We start from the raw sequence: 17528 nt of genomic DNA, 5'->3' as shown, positions 1-17528 counted from the left end.
AATAAACTAAAGAAACTTAATTTTTATAATATTATAACATTTTACAAGAAACATACATTTTACTCGTAACTAGAATATTATTCTGTTCTATTATTACTAACTTGAAAAAGCTAATTCGTCAGTCATCAGTTTCATTATTTGAGTCTTTGGTAACACATTTTTCACATGCTGGAATTATATGTTCCATACAAATAAATCTATCACATTCGTAACATGTGTATTTTGTTTTTCGATCTTTACTTCTTGGACATATTTCACATCGTTTTTGAATTTGTTGAGATTTTCGTTTTATTCCTGTACTAGTGGATGGTGTTTCTTTGACTTAACAGTGTTGTATTAGACTTGAACGTATACTTCTTGGAAGTTTTGGATTTTCTTGTCTCGTTTGTAGATTATCTTTTATTAAACTTAGAGCTAGTTTTTTTAGAAATTCTTTGCGTTAAATCTTTATTTCGTTATTATAATTATATATAATTGTTGCATTTATTCCTGCCACATTCATCAGTGCAAAAAAAGCTGTCAAAGGTCAACGATTACTATTTCTAGAAACATCAAAGTTTGCCGATAATTCATCAACTGTATCGACTCCACCTTTTGTCTTATTATAATACGTTATTATTTCCGGTTTTTTTTTATTACCTGTATCTGTATCGATCCTGTTGTCATGGTGCATAGGTGATAGTAAAAAAAATGTTTATACATCAATTAATTATAACTTAAAAAATTACCTTGCAATAGACAATCATAAAAGCTTGATCTTTTTTATCAAATCTTGGTAAACCTGCGTTGTCACAAATACGTTGGACTTCACTTTCTAATTTTTATAAGTTGATCTTTTAAAAAGTTTACAGCTTGAAATGTAGAATTCAATCTAGTGGCGTTAGGTACAATAATATATATACTTAATTCATCATGTATGGTATCCCCTCAGGAGGTACTAAGCAACAAGTACTACGGGTTTGGCGACCCGGGGCCCCGAGCCCCACACTGACTTTAATTAGTTGGTGTGGACTGGTCCTCCAGGTTGGGGGTTGTGCGTAGGGCCGCCAACCCTACCACTTAAAAAAAATAAAATATTAAGAAACAACAACATTATTCTAAGCCTCGGATGAAAGAGATAACGGACTTCCGAATTGGAACCTGGAATGTGCGATCTTTGTTTAGGACTGGAGCTTTGACGACATCTCAATCGTGTCTTGAGCGATACGAGATGGATATAACTGCTATTCAAGAAGTAAGATGGACAAGTTCAGGGAGCTTGAAGTCTCAAGGAATGACTCTGTTTTACAACGGTGAAGATAAACACGAACGAGGTGTAGGGTTTATAATTAAAGACAATATTGCCACGAAGAAGTTAAACGAATTACAGCAGCAAATAGATGCTACTATAGTCTAATGTCATTCTTCAAATCAAGATTACTATCAATAAAGTCTAAAATAACGTTATACAAAGTCATAGTCAAACCGGTTGCCCTGTATGCATGTAGTACATGGGCCACGACAAAATCGGACGAAGGAAAGTTAGGAGTTTTCGAAAGAAAGATATTAAGGAAAATCTTCGGTCCAAAGAGAAATAACGATGGAGACTATGAGGTGAGAAGCAACAGGGAATTGGATGATCTATACAAGGAACCTACAATTGTTGGGTGAGGATAAGTTGGGCAGGACATGTATGGAGGTCAGAGGGAATGATTGTGTTGCGTTCCTTATGTCAACGTAGAAATAGAAATACTAATGTTTGAAAGTTAAAAGATTAAGTCTTTATTTAATACCATTAACTCATACAAGAATACAATTTTATAAGCACAAGATGGAGTGAGTGGTGTTACGACCTGCCTCTGAAATACTGATAGACGAGACCGTGAGTGGTGTTACGACCTGCCTCTGAGCGTCTCGAATATCCCTAACCGTCTGCTGAGCTCTTGCCCCGGTCTCCCTTTTATATGGTTAACTGTCAAGAGTGGTCACTGGGGAGGTGGCGACTTCCGATGACCTAAAGGAGCTCTCTAAATGAAATGTATTATTCAGTTGGGTGCCTTTCCTGCGATTTCATCGGTTATAAGAAATCCAAGACGTGTGATCAAGTCTTAATTGTTATATTAAATAGTACAATGTTAACACTATCGTTTACTCATCTATTCTGAGAAGTCCAGGACGTGTGATCAAGTCTTAATTATTATATTAAATATCACGATGTGCAGGTGTTCGCCCTAGCCGTTCGATACTACACTGTTTGAATATGTTATTCCATCGGTATACACATCACCTCTCCATATAATATATGTGTTGAAATAACACGGTACGTAACAATTGGATCAATAACTAAATGGAAACCCGACACTAAGAGGCCTCGAGGACGCCCCAGATAAAGATGAGTGGATAGAGTAAAGGAAGACTTGAAACTCCTGAACGTAAGAAACGCTGAAAAATGTGCAAATAATAGAGAAGAATGGAAACAATATGTTGTTGCAGCGATGGGCCTTAAAGGCCTGTAAAAGTCCAGAAAGAAGAAAAAGAGTATCGTATCGGCAATTAAACTTGTCCTTTCTTGCTTATTCCAAAGTGCATGCATTTTCGCAAATGTTGATCTAAGTTGTTTTTTGTTCAATAGATCAGATAATTATTTTTCTGAATCTTTAGTGGCTACTAAATTGAATGTGTAGCTAGCTGGCACAGCGATGATGTGGATAAAGAGAATATGAAGATTCTGCCTCAAATGTAGTTTATTCATTTAAAATGACTTATTTCAATTAACTCTACTTCTTGCTCCTCTTCCATATTTTCAATTACAATTTCAGATTCTGAATAAACACTAAAAAAATGTATTATTAATTATTGGGTAATAATACTTTTTTAGAAATTACAAGCTGTTATTGTATTTGTAAAATATATCATCAGTTTAGTAATAATAAGTTATTATTTCTTACCGAAAAGCTTTGATGAAGTTTGAACAATTATTATCAGTAACTATTTTTGTTATTTTGTTAAAAATGCCATATTCATAAATTACATCATGCAATATTTTAGCCAAGACATCAAATTAATGTCTACCTTTTATGCGACGACAAGCAAGCGCAGCAGATAATCTCTGAAGACTTTTCGGGTCATACCAATGTACTGTTATACCAATATAATTTTTGAAACATATATTATAATTTTCCGGTTATACTTACATTACATTTTGAATTTAAACAATTAAATCATTGTTTTATAAATAATATCCATTTTTTACAGTTATTATTTACAAACCTCTTAAAAACTGACCAGCAATTTGCTGTAGCACAGACATATTTAGTTTCAGTAGATGACAATTGTGCTTTAAGTTTAGCTTTCAAATTGGTTGCTGTAGTTGAAATTTTACTCATTAAAGTTTTTTTAGATAAATATTGCCCATTTGGAAAACCTTTTTGAATGATAATTTTGGATTTTTCCTCCTCAACAATATTAAACGCATGACTACTCATAATAACAAATTCAGTTATCATAGAATTTAAATTTTTTAATAAAATGAAAAAACGATTAATTTTAAAGAAATAATTTATAAATATTAAGTTTCTTCAAACCTTGACTAACTGGCTGAGGTCTTGAAAATGCATCCGATATTGTTTGTTACACTTTCGCACTATGGCCACAATTAAAGTCATTATTTTTACATTTATTAGAAGATTTTTCAATTTTTAAATCTGCTTCAAGCTCTTTTAATTTAGAAGCATGTTTTGACTAAAACATAAATTATGTTTTTATATTATTTTTAAATTATATGTAAATTAAAATGTATTTTTTTAAATTTAAGTAATAATAAAAATACAATTGTTATCCCAAATTGTAGAGGTTTGTCCAAAATGACAATTTTTTTCAGAATAAAAAACGTTAAATAAATACACATTGAAAAAATTACACAATTTTAACTACCAACAGTAATTTAATAGTATTGTGCTGTTCGAAATTGTTATAAGAATTAGTAATAATGGCAATTCTCTATTCACATAAAAATATTAAAATTAGGGCTTTCACATTATTTGTTGCAGTACCATAATGTAAATACTAAATACTATCGCTTATGGAAGAACAGCCGATCGACACACACACACACACACACACACAAACACTCGCGACCACCAGCCGTTATTTTTATAGCTATTATTGTTTTAATTATATTTTGTGTTATTGAATTATATCGGTAATCACTATGCAAATTTATCAGCACGTTATCTGTAGCCGCCGCGTCGGCTGCGCGATATTAATTTGCACGGCCGCCGTAAATTTTTGTCTTCTGCCGTCTGCCGTCGTGTGAAGTCCAAAAAGTTTGAGATATTTTTTTCTGCGCTAGTCGCTGTGTTATTATAATAATATTTTGCCTAAGTATATTACACACTATATCATATTGTGTGGGCGCTAATCGCCTCTTTATATATTACATTTATTATTGTTTCGTGTGCGTGAATCGTCACTTATAATAATTAAAATAATTATTTTTATATATTTTTATTCGTATTTGTGTGTGTGTGTGATATTATTATAGCAAAGGAAGCAGCTGGCCAATCTGTGCTCCACAATTTATGAGTTTTAATTATTACTATTTATTTATTTATTTATTATTATTATATTATTAAGTATTGTTAACATTTATTTTGTTGAGCCAAAAGGGCTATATATTTTTTTATATCAATTATCCGAGCTTTCAGCTCTAATAGCTGTTTTTATATATTATATTCGTGTTATTGAGCCAGAAGGGCCTTAGGAGGACGCCACACTCAAAGTGAAACGTATACAACGCTCCAGAGATGGCGTTGTTCACCATATGCCGCCGTCTCGGCAGGCCATAACCATGCCCATTATATTCGTGACTGGATCCGCGCGGCGTAGTCAGTGGCGCAACTAGGATCTTTGGGCCCTGAAGACAAAGTAAATCTGGGGCCCTATAATTACTTAAGTATTTGTAGTCAATTTTTTTTTTTTAATGCTGACACAAGCGAAATAATACTGTGTAAATTATTTCTGGTTATATTTTAATAATAACAAAATTACAAAATTTATTGAAAAAGAATTTAAAAAAAAACATTTTAAATTTAAAATATAATTATTTAACTAAGCATATTAACTTTTCTTGCTTTGGTTTCAGCTAATTGAATGATTATTTTGTCCATATCTAGGATATTAGCTTGTTCTTTTTCAATGTTTAATAGAGCAATATTTGACAAACGATTTTGACCCATTGAATTTCTTAAATAATTCTTAATTAATTTAAGCTTCGAAAACGTACGTTCCGCTGATGCAACCGTTACTGGTAATGTGATATATATAATACAAGCAATTAATACTTCACTATAAATGGTACAAAAATCATTTTCAATAATAAACATGGCTAGTTGTTTAATATTTTTAGTTATTTTCAAATTTATTAATTTTTTTATGCATAAAAGTTGTCTGGTGAAATCTGAGATAATATCGACGTTATAAAAATTGACGAAATCATACGAAGCTTTAATGATATCATCTTCCGTGCTATTAACCAATGAAAAAGGATTTAAGAAATCAAAATATTCAATTACCTTTTTTAAACCCTGGAATCGATTATCTAATTGAAAAATTACTGTATCAATGACTGGAAGAAAAACCTTGATTCTTAAATTATCTTCTGAAATATCTAATCAACGGTCGCCATCTACTTCATCAAAATATCTTCTTCCAAACTTTAATCTATGTACATGAAATTCCTGAGGAATCCCCCATTTTGTACACATAGATTTGGCTGTTTCCATTAAAGTATGATAGTTATTTCTCAATTCTTTAATTATAGATGTAGCTTGTTTCAAATTTTCACATGCATTATGTAAATTTGTATCTTTTTTTTGAAGAGACTTAGATACTCCATGTAAGGGTTTTAAAATTTCTTCCCATAAACAAAGAAGGAAAATAATAGAAAAAAATTCTAATTTTTTTTTCAAAGATAAACTCATACTTTTTTCGTCGGTTTTAGAACTTGTTAAGGATATATTTGTTAAGGCTTTCAGTACATCAATAAATCTGACTTTTAATGAATAAATCGATTCATGTCGTGCTTCCCATCTTGTCACACATAACTTTATCAGAACTTTAGCTTTTATTTTTTTGATATCAGCTTCGCCAAAAGTTAAAATTGACCATCGTGGAGCACTTAAACTAAAAAAATTTAATATGCTTTGCACAGTTTCAAAAAAGATTGCAACTTGTTTTGAACTTTTAGCAGCATCTGAAATAACCAGGTTTAAATTGTGTGCACAACAATGTACGTATTGTGCTAAGGGAACTTGATCTTTGATTCGTTTTTGAACACCTGAATAAAGCCCGCTCATTACTGATGCACCATCATACCCTTGACCTCTACATTACTACTATATACTGACTTGATCAATTTTTGTTATGTCTTGTGTGGAGCGACAATAATAGAAAAGCATTGCGAATTTTGAACTTTTTGACAAATTAAATTTCTTACATTAGTAGCAAGTATACTAATTAATTCATTCTGTACTTTCCAGCTTAGATATTTGATTTTTTTTTTTCATCATTCAATAACTCATTCATAACAGGATCAAATTCAGCTAAAAGTTTCACTGAACGCATAAAGTTACCTAGAACACATACAATTATAAAATACAATTATTTATTTATATGAAATATTAGTAGATTTAATGATTATATACCTTAATTTATATATTCATGTTCATTAAATTTGCCTTTATGTTCATGTCCTCTTAATGCTGTATTGCCAGATGTTAAAAAGAGAATAATTTTTATGATTCTTTTAAGAACATTTCTCCAATAAGCTGCTTCATTTGAGTATTGTTGCTCAGTTAATTTATCAATAGTCTCATTTTTTTCCCAAATACAACGTACTTTAATAGCATCAATATGTTGTATTGATTTTTCATGTAAATATTTACATGTAATATGCAATAACACGCTATACCGACTATAATTAAAACTGCTATGGAATTAAAATAATGACTTCTCAAATATGCCAGCTGACAAAATGAGCAAATGTATTAAACTAATAATTAATAGGGAATGATTGTATAAACTAAATACTAATAAAGTTATTAATTGTTTATAATAATAGGTTTTTTTAATTTTTATTATTGATAACTGGTTATTAAACCATATTTAATTTGATAAATCTGAATAATGATATCTTAATAGTAATCATTCAAAATTGTATTATAATTTATATTGAATATAGGGAATATGAGGTATTTCAATATTTCTCGTATACAAATTTTAATTCAAAAAACCAGATTGCTTTTTAATAAATAATACCTGGACAAGCTGAATCATTTGAATTACACAAATGACCAATAGTATTTTCAGTTTGTAAAATTTCATTTATATTTTCTTGAACACTACTTTCCAACGCGGTTATCTCACTCGCAGAAGTTGCAGTAGATTTAACAAGCATAGAGCTGTTGTCAATTACTTTTTCAGCTAGAGCAGAATTATATTTGCTTATAAAAAATGTTTAAAATAATAAGAAATACTAGATTTATTTTTGATAAAATAATACTTGGACAAGCTGAATCATCTGAATTACACAAATGACCAATAGTATTTTCACTATTTTCAGTTTGTAAAATTTCACCAATATTTTCTTGGCCACCATTTTCCAATGCAATCAACACACTTGAAGAAGTTACTTTAGGTTTAAAAATTTCCAATTAATTGTGATTTTATAAGTAGGTAAATAGAACATTTTTTTAACATAAAAACATATTAAAAATTGAAGTTACCTATATTTAAATATTTTATACTTGCATAATGCATAATATTATATGATCAAAAACAAAAATATCAATTGTTACCTAATCAGTTAATATTATCAAAAAAAAATATATTACATGAACATTTTGTTTATTTAGATGTATTTGATTTGTATCATATTATTTTGTTGTTATTTAAGTAATTCATTTTGTTTGAAAGTTGACTGAATACCAAAATAATATCATGAAGGAAAACCTAAACATTTTTTTTTTTTAATTCTGCTCTAATTTATTGTTAAAATAATAATATATTAGGTAATGCAAATATGTGATTTGTTTTTTGTTTAATATTATTTTTCCATAACTAGATATAGTTTATTAAATTTCCACTGTAGGTAGGTATACTATTAATTATTAGATTTTTTTATCAAGTAAATAAGTAATTCATTTTTTTTTTATTCAATAATAACCCTGACAGATATAAATTATTAAGATCAATAAGAATATCAATATTATTTATTTGACTTTATAGTTTATTTTACGCATACTAATAAATTACTATATAGGTATGTACCATTTTTGTTGGGTAGAAATCTGTCAAAAGAACCTCGTAATTTTTTCAACTCAGCATCTTTTTGAGCTCGTTCTTTTCTTTTTTGAGAACCACTTTTTGGTGGCATAATATAAATATTTAATTTAATTAATTAAACAATTTTAAATTATAACATACGAGATACTGTGTCTGTGTGTCGACGGTTTACGACGTAAGGCAGATATTGCACAATGACTAAAATCGGTGCTTCACAGTTCACGTTTATAACAGTCGTAATCAATGTATATCATAATATTATACTAATTCATTTTACATGGAATTTAAAAATAACTTCATAGGACCGTAGCCCCTAAGAAAACCGGTATATTTATATATTGTCAACAGTATCATAGACCATAAACGATAGACCGATAGACGTTTCATTTTTAAATTGTCATATTACTATGTATATTGTATAAAAGTTATTATTTATATTTTAAATAGCTAGTGTATCTTGATATCTATTAATAATATTTACGGTGAGCATCGGAGTCGCAAATAAATATTGATCCCCGCTCGCCACAAATCTGTATGATACCAGCGTCTATTGGGCTGTTATTCTGAGAATGCTAACAGTATTGTCGTATTGAGTATTTATACATAATAATATACATAATACAGAATATTAAGTAATGGGCAATGGCTGTAGAACTATAGTCTATAAAACATAATACAATATAAATAATATAATAATATAAAATAATACATATTAAGTATAGTGTTTAACTTGCGGACTGCACGGTCTGCACGTACCACACTTTGCCCTTGCGTATTAATTATTGATTATTATAATTTCATCGGTATCAAAATTAACTATGGTAAAAATTTTAAATGATCACAGATTTGATTTAATTCTTTAGCATTAAAAACACCCTCCCTGCTCCCAGGTTACGAGTATGATGGGGCCCCTTTGAGTCTTAGGGCCCCGATGCTAGGCATCGCCACCAGCTCCGGTTGTTGCGCCACTGGGCGTAGTTACGAGAGCGGTGCATTATTATTGTATGATCGCTAGTTAAAGACGTTTCGGGTCATAATAAAATTCATACACGTAAATGCGGCCGTAATATTTTAACACCTGCGTTACCTATGAACTATTCATTATAAGCCATTGCTCACCTAAATATATGTACCAATATAGAGATCGTAGGAACTGCATTTTAACATAGCTTGATTCGTATTTATTGAATTATTACTCATTAAAATATAATAGGTACCTTTAAACAGAGCCGGCGAGAAATTTTGCAGGCCTTGGGGCTGATTGACTTATGTTGAATGAATATAAAAAAAATGTTGTATGAAAGGCCGGTACTATGGGCCCTCAGGAAGTCTGGGCCCAGGGGCTTTGGCCTCCGGCCCCCTGCCCCACCCTCTCGTCAGCCCAGCCTATAGGTAAATAATTTGCAACTGTAATAATTACAATAATTATCCATACGTTCGCACAAATTAATTACTAACTATACGACCATAGGCGTGTTTAGAGCTATTTCACATGCCGTGCACAAACTAAATAAAGTAATGCGAACCTAGTTAAGACCAAAATGGGAAGGAGATATGACCCTAAAATTTCAAAAAAAATCATTATTACCTTAAATAATAAAAAAATCATCTTTTTCTTTTTTTTACTACGTATATAAATAATATTAATTTTATAATTTTATAAGAAATATACATTTATTGTATGCATTAATAATAAGACTAGTAAATCTATATTTTATTATACTTTGAATGTAAAAATAAATATCATAAACATTAAAACATCATTAAACCGCTTGTCGTTTTGCTGCAATTTTTTGCTTTTGCAAATTTTTTGCTTTTGTTATATGAGCTGGTTCTCTGATGTCTTCAATTTGCATTCTCTTTCCGTAAAGCGGATCAGCTATTTCCGCAAGCAAACATTCTAAGGAAAACCTGTAAAAAAATGTAACACATACAAATATTAAATAGTATAAATAACTATTGTAAAATTTATGAATTTATCATACATTTTTAATTTTTCAACCATTTTAGTGTTCCAAAATTCACTATCATAATAAATGTTTAGAATATTGGTCCATTGCATTGTATATATCACAAAATAACAACATTTTTTACCAGTTATCCGCAATTGACCCATTACTTGATAAAAATATTTGTGATCCTTTTTAAGAAAGAGCTTACCGTCATCATTGATGGTACAATACTGCAATTAATTACATATTTTACGGTAACTGATATCCAGGGGCGGCTCGTCAGGGGAGACTTTGAGACTGAGTCTCCCCCTTAAAAAAACCCAGTTAATAAAATGCATAAAAATATTTTTATTTGAATTGAAAATATAATATTATACAATTTATATCGTTTTCTTTGTTTATTATTATGAATTGAAAGCCACCAAGTCTAAAACCTATAAATAGTTATTTTAATAGAAATGCTATTTTAGTTTTATCGACGACGGTGACGGTCGCCGTTACAGTGAAACTGCCGCCCGACAGTTTCAATCATAACATGTAAAATGGTATGGCCGGTTCGATGGAGGGGGCAGGGAGAATAAGCTGCGTATTATAGACTCTATTGAGACTGGGTTCACGACAATAATTGCCGTACCGCGCGCCATTCTTAGTCGCCGTCATAATTTAATGTATTTTTATGATTTAATAACTATAACACGTTTACTATAGGGTTTTATACTATCTTCTATTTGATATTTGTTATATTTTTAATTATTTTAAAAATGCAAAAAGACAATATAATAGACATATTATTAACTAGTGGTTTTAATACTTTAACTTACGAACAAAAAAATCAAATTAAACTTAATCGTCCGACTCCTCATTTATTATTAACATGTCAGGACGGTAAGTATATTAGACAATTTCAGTACAGTTGGTACAATAAATTTCCATGGCTTACTGGTTGTGATAAAAGAAATAAAATGTTTTGTTTTACTTGCGTAATATTCGGGGGAGAAAAGGAATGGAGTGTTAATGGATTGTCGGCTATAAAAAATTTTTTAAGGAAATCAGAAAATCATGCTATTTCCCAAAAACATTTAACTAACCAAGAAAAATTTCATCTTTTGGGTAAAGTCCGAATTGAACACGCGATTTCAGAAGGTCGACGTCTTGCGGCTGTAAAACATAACGAACAGGTCGGTATAAATAGACGTTTAATTGCACGTATGATACATGTTGTTTGTTTTTTGGGCAAACAAGAACTTGCTTTTCGCGGCCATCGGGAAAATAATGAATCGTTAAATAAGGTGAATTATCTAGAATTACTCGATCTACTGGCTCAAGAAGAGCAGTTGCTTAAAGAGCACTTACTGTCATCGACAATATTTAAAGGTACATCTCAGTTGATACAGAACGATTTGATTGAGTGCGTAACTTCTGTTTTAAATTTCAGAATTTTAATGAAATACAAAGCGTTAATTACGTATCTATTCAAGCAGATGAAACGACTGATGTATCGTGCCGATTCCAAATGAGCATAATTTTTCGTTATGTTGTCGACCAAAATATTGTAGAACGATTTATAGGCTTTTTTGACGTTTCAAAGAATAAAACAGCCTCTGGATTAGCAGATATAATTTTATCTGAAATTAATAAGTGGGAAATTGGAAATAAAATTATATGTCAAACCTATGATGGTGCTTCGGTTATGTCGGGAGAAAAAAATGGTGTACAATTTCGTATAAGGCAATTTTATCCAAATACATTATTTATTCATTGTTACGCACATTAGTTGAACTTAGTATTGTTACACGGAGTTAAAACAATAAAATCGGTAAAACTCTTTATTTGCAATCTAACTATGTTTCATACGTTTTTTAGCCGGTCTACTAAAAGAAGTGAATTGTTAAGGGAACAAGGTTTTAAACTTCCAAATCAATCTGACACTAGGTGGAATTATCATTCGAGAGCTGCTTCTACAATAAAAAAACATTTTTTAAATCTCAAAAATGCCGTTTTACACGTAACCGAAGAACCAAGTTGAGATCCTATATCCGTTTGTACTGCATCTGGTCTTTATGACAAACTTAATGATGCGAACTTCGTATATTTCTTGGTTTTGTTTAGTAAGGTGTTTTAATACACAGATCATGTATTTAATTTTCTTCAATCAAAATCCCTTTCGAATATAAAATCTGGCATTTCCGAAATTCAAAATTTAAAAAAAAATTTGACCGATTTAAGAAATGATTCTAATGTGAATAACTGTTGCAACGAAGCAATAATATTAAACAATACTTTGGAGTATGAAGACAAAAAACGAAACGAATTGCGTAAAATTACATATGAAATACTAGATTCATTAATCATTCAAATTAACATACGATTTGAAGATTTTCCAAAACTAGAGTTTGTAGAGATTATAAATGAAAAAATGTTTAAAAGCTATTACTTCGAATTTCCTGAGTCAAAGTTTATCAAGTTATTACAACAGTACCCTAATACTTTTGATGCAGATCGTTTACGTAATGAATTAGCTGTTATTTATGCCGATGAAAAAAAACATTTGCCTCCTTATGAACTCTTAGATTTTATAATAAAAAGTAAGTATACGTAATAATAATTCACCCAAACTAAATATTATTATTTTTTACTTTTTCTTTGAAATTCGCAGGTGATTTACATAAAGATATTTATCCTCAAGTTACTAAACTTTGTCAATTAGTATTAACTATTCCGTCTACGACAGCTTCGAGTGAACGATCTATGAGTACATTAAAACGTATTAAGACTTTTCTTAGAAACACAATGACCAATGAGCGGCTTTCAAGTTTATTATCTATGGCGATTGAAAAAAATTTACTGGGTGACATGGCAAAGGATCCAATTTTTATAGACAGTATTATTAACGAGTTTGCAAATAAAAAAGATCGCAGAATTGAATTAGTTTATAAAAAAATTTAATATTAAATTAAGTTTAAAATATTAACTAAATATGTAATGCTATAATATTATTAGATTTTCAATAAAAGGGATTTTCTTGTTCGTTGTTGTATGTAGTTTATGTTAAATAATTTTAAGTCTCCCCAGAATATTAACTCACGAGCCGCTACTGCTGATATCAATAGAAATTTAAATAAATATAATACATACTTGATTATTTTTTACTGCTTGAATGGCACTTATAGTCTTTCGCCGCATACGGACATTTAAATTCAATTAAAGCGTCTTCGTTAATGAGACCATCTAAATATTTTAGTTAGTATTATTATCAAAAATAATAAATATAAATAAATTACATACCAGGACTTGCAGCTAAATATGGAAATGTATCATCTGTAAATAGCCCACAGGACTTAACTGACATGTTGGATAGTTTTTGAAATTCAATTCTTGCTATGGGTTTCATTTGAATTCCATAGCTTATCTCTTTGCACATCGTATTCAGCTTGTATAGCATACTGTGTACTTTTTTTTTGCAGCTTGTTGTGACTTTCATCTTACAAATATCTCCGAAGTTTGATGCAGTATTTTTTTACGCTCTAGGAACCAGTCTTGACTACAATTTTGTTCTCTGGTAATATATTCTAATTGCACTTTATCAATTGTTTCTAATTTTTCTAAAAACAACATTTTTTTCTTTTGCAATTCTTCAGAACTCATAATATCGTCTAATGGTAAGGCCAACCCATAATCCACATCGGGTCCGTTAGACATTAATTTGGATTTTGATCGTTTAATTCCTTCTGCAAATAGTTTTCTTCTTCTCATTATTGTATTTTTTCTAATTCGTTCGATGTTGTTAATGTGCAGCTTAGAAAATGTTCCTATAATGATATGATATTATAGTATCAAAATTAATATTAATTTCATTTATGTATAGTTATTATCAAATAATATAGTTCTTACCTGGACTAGTTGCAACAATTTTCTTATGTATTGTTCGTATATAACTTTTTGAATTAAATGCTATAACAGCTGCTTCTACTCTAGTTTTATAGTTAGATCTTTGTGTAAAATTAATGCGTTTTGCTCCTATATGTTTATTTATTATAGCATTAAACTGCTCACATGGATTAGTATCTACACTTTCAATTAAACTGTCCGCATTAATAATCAATCTATACACTATATTCTTAATATCAGCCATGATTCCTGTTTTTTCTGCTTCTGGCACTAAATTAATTTCACCAACTTTTGGGCCAGAACAAAAATATGCATAGGTTAGTCATCACACTTATTGTGATTTGTGATATCCTAGTCTATGATAAACACTATTAGAAATATCATTCCTAAGTTCTAAAAATAAAATAATATACATTAAAAACAATGCTATTTTTATAATAATAAACAATTCACAACCAATATTCAATTTATATTATGAAAAAATATACTCACCATCAATTTTTACGCGAAGTGGTACATTAGTGTTTTTATGATGTTCAATAGTCTTGGTTATATCAGAACGAAAACGCATAATGTTTTGAGTTATAAACTTTCGTATTACAATTGAATATTCAGTCCTTGTAGTGAGCGCGGTTAATTTTGTACAGTAATTTCGCATAAGATGATTTTTACACTTAATCTTTTGTATTTTAAAATCACTCCCATATGGTAATACTTCATTAAGTTTTTTGGTAACACTACTGTCGCCGTCACCTGAAATATTATCAAAAACTATTTTAAATTCTGAACGGAGTGAAAAAATTGCACAAGTTGTAATTTCACAATAATATTTTTAAATTACCGTTTAAAATTTTAATTATTGTAAAACTCGTCGAAATATCGTAATAATAATAAAATATTTATAAATATCAATATAAATGTAATAAAATTACTTATACCTATACTCAACTACTCAATGAAGAGATCTACTTGAAATACCTATACTATATACTGTAATACTGCATTATATGTAAATAAATTACAACAAGTATTTACCGATCAATTTATTGTACTTCAACCCATGTATATTTATGCTGTTACAAAACCCTTCTACTATTGCGTCTGCTTCCATTGCTGTAGATGCCTTTTTCCAATTTAGAAAGCATTTGTGGACTGGTGGATCTTCCTTCTTAGTAATAGCTCTTTGACACACTGAGCAATACCTATTACGAATAGAATTTTTTTTGTCTTGTATCCAATAAGGGTGGCCTGTATAGTATAATTTTAAAATTATTTGTAAATAAAAATAATGTATTTATTTATTCAATATTTTAATATGTTTCTCACGGCTCCAGAAAATACGTTAAACTTTGTCCTATAACTGCGTTTGGACCATTGGCTGTCGGCAATTACAGTACAGAGTGGTACACCATGTTCATCAATATTACCACTTTCTATAGCCAATCTACGCTCTTCGTTTCCTGCTTTAATCATTTCGTCCATAGCAGTATCTTGGACAGTACTACCGATGTTAGACAAAGATTTCAAATAAGTAGTAGATAACAAGGTCGGAAGTTCGATAGATGAGCATAGTTCACTCAATTGAGTATGACCAATTCCTAAAATTACGAGTATTATTAAAAATATCGCTCGTTTACATATTAAACTATCTCTGTTATATTATGTACAATACATGTACCATTGTACCATCAGTATTCATGGTGTATTGGAAGGTATACGGGTTTATACGGCGACGTAATATTTATCAATGTAAATGGAATATTTTAATTTAACTATATTGTAATAAATACCACTTAGCACTTATCATCAGTCACATGAAAAAAATAAACACTTACCAACAGCTAAACTGCCATTTACCAATGCTGTGTTTATTGGCAAATAGTTAGTTGCATTTATCATATTTTCATGTTCAAATGTGATAAATGAAGTTGTACAATACATTTTACACTCAAATTTAAATGTTAAACTGTAACCTCTGCGGTATTCTTTTAAAAATTGCATTTCTAAAAAGGAGCAGTCAAATTTTTCGTGTCTGCTATTCTGAATTTGTTCAAATAAATGTCGTACGTCGACAATCCTACGACCTTCTAGAGATCTATATATTGTATAAATTTAACATTAACACAACATATTTTTTTTAAATTTATTTTAAAAATAATTTACTCATAATCAACGGTGTCATTAGAAGATTCAGTTGTTTCTAATCTATGGTCTATAATATCGGCGTATGACATTTCATTTACAGGTGTTGATGTAGATATTGATTTCCTAAATAATATTTAAATATAGGTATTCAGTACTCACATCATAATCAATTAAATTATTTTGTATTTTTTTGTAGGTCTGGCGACTGAATTATAAAATGTTTTTAAAAACATAGACGAATAGTCCATTGTGTTTAGAATCATTTGCATGATCTTTAAATAATATTCCAACGTATAATTGTATAAATCTAATAATCTAATAATTACCTTGAGAAAGTATCCTCTGTAGTATTATCTGTCACAGTAGTACTAGCATTTGAATTATTAGTATATTGAGACTCAACAGTATTTTCTGACTGTTGAAAGTCTATACAAGTCGAAATCGATTTTCTGTGAATTATTTTTTTTTGAATTGTATAAATTACACATTTTGTAAAATGCTGCCTACATGGCCTTTATATTTTATAATCAATAGTTGTACTTAGTATTTTACTATTTACTCATTAATGTAAATAAATATAAATAATTATTTTAGTTTTTCTTAGTACAGCATCAACAACAGATTATTCAACAATAATAAATAAAAATAATAAGATACATTTTTTATTTTATTATTTTTATTCAAGATTGAACAAATAAAATATAAACCATGTACTTATAAAATTATAAATGGCAAATACTAATACTTACGGCTTATTACGAATGTTCTTCATTCTTTTTTTAATACAAGTGTTACCTACTCGGGCACGCTTTTTTACGATGGTACGGAACTTTTTGGGCGACATTTTGTGATGGGAATGAAAATGTATCAGTAATAGACTGTAGTACTGTACCTACCTAGTTGTCTACTCAGTTGTCGATAGCATAATAAATAATAATAACATGAAATATTTCTCGTATATTATTATAAATTATTATAATATTCCAGACGCCAGCCCTCTCCCTGCCTAAGTTTTTGTAGAATTATTAGATTGTATTAGATTGCGTTTGTACAAATAATATTGTTTTTCGAAGATATCATTAGTAGTTCTATTTTGGTCATCTCATAATCAGCGTCATCGCCGCTATCGGTCGTGAATATGCTGGCCGTCAAAACTCGCACGCCACCGACGAAAACTGGAGTGGGGATACAAACGTTGTGGTGCCGAGCTCTGCCGCATGC

At 29.8% G+C, this 17528-nt stretch overlaps 3 protein-coding genes across 3 annotated transcripts; 1 reads left to right on the top strand and 2 right to left on the bottom strand.

Moving 5' to 3' along the window:
- The first annotated feature begins 912 nt into the window (after positions 1-912).
- LOC112597650 lies at positions 913-1396 on the top strand. The gene is made up of 2 exons (XM_025343776.1): positions 913-957; positions 1103-1396. Exons 1-2 carry the CDS (start codon positions 913-915, stop codon positions 1394-1396), a joined length of 339 nt encoding a protein of 112 aa, XP_025199561.1.
- Positions 1397-6684: 5288 nt separating this feature from the next.
- LOC112597649 lies at positions 6685-8413 on the bottom strand. Its single transcript, XM_025343774.1, has 5 exons — positions 8308-8413; positions 7541-7669; positions 7297-7461; positions 6989-7004; positions 6685-6952 (listed from the first exon to the last, which is right to left on the bottom strand). Exons 1-5 carry the CDS (start codon positions 8411-8413, stop codon positions 6685-6687), a joined length of 684 nt encoding a protein of 227 aa, XP_025199559.1.
- A 1672-nt stretch (positions 8414-10085) lies between these two features.
- On the bottom strand, positions 10086-13461 carry LOC112597648. The gene is made up of 3 exons (XM_025343773.1): positions 13410-13461; positions 10308-10504; positions 10086-10233 (listed from the first exon to the last, which is right to left on the bottom strand). The coding sequence occupies exons 1-3, from the start codon at positions 13455-13457 to the stop codon at positions 10086-10088; spliced, it is 393 nt and encodes a 130-aa protein (XP_025199558.1). The 5' UTR covers positions 13458-13461.
- Between the last annotated feature and the right edge of the window lie 4067 nt (positions 13462-17528).

This window comes from Melanaphis sacchari, unplaced genomic scaffold (genome assembly GCF_002803265.2).
Source record: "Melanaphis sacchari strain LSU unplaced genomic scaffold, SCAv2.0 Contig432_pilon_pilon, whole genome shotgun sequence".
In the NCBI taxonomy this organism is placed as follows: domain Eukaryota; kingdom Metazoa; phylum Arthropoda; class Insecta; order Hemiptera; family Aphididae; genus Melanaphis; species Melanaphis sacchari.
The sequence above is the reverse complement of the archived record's forward strand: the minus strand, read 5'-3'. Positions and strand labels throughout refer to the sequence as shown.

Excerpts from the sequence above, each read along its gene's own strand:
- LOC112597650 (XM_025343776.1), top strand. The coding sequence starts at position 913 with ATGTATGGTATCCCCTCAGGAGGTACTAAGCAACAAGTACTACGG. Across the intron at positions 958-1,102 it reads CTAAGCAACAAGTACTACGG|CCTCGGATGAAAGAGATAAC; the intron begins GTTTGGCGACCC and ends CATTATTCTAAG.
- LOC112597649 (XM_025343774.1), bottom strand. The coding sequence starts at position 8,413 with ATGCCACCAAAAAGTGGTTCTCAAAAAAGAAAAGAACGAGCTCAAAAA. Across the intron at positions 7,670-8,307 it reads ATTTCTACCCAACAAAAATG|TAACTTCTTCAAGTGTGTTG; the intron begins GTACATACCTAT and ends TTAAACCTAAAG. Across the intron at positions 7,462-7,540 it reads AGATGATTCAGCTTGTCCAA|CTGAAAAAGTAATTGACAAC; the intron begins GTATTATTTTAT and ends ATTCTGCTCTAG.
- LOC112597648 (XM_025343773.1), bottom strand. The coding sequence starts at position 13,457 with ATGCGGCGAAAGACTATAAGTGCCATTCAAGCAGTAAAAAATAATCAA. Across the intron at positions 10,505-13,409 it reads AAGCAGTAAAAAATAATCAA|TATTGTACCATCAATGATGA; the intron begins GTATGTATTATA and ends AATTAATTGCAG. Across the intron at positions 10,234-10,307 it reads ATGGTTGAAAAATTAAAAAT|GTTTTCCTTAGAATGTTTGC; the intron begins GTATGATAAATT and ends ATTTTTTTACAG.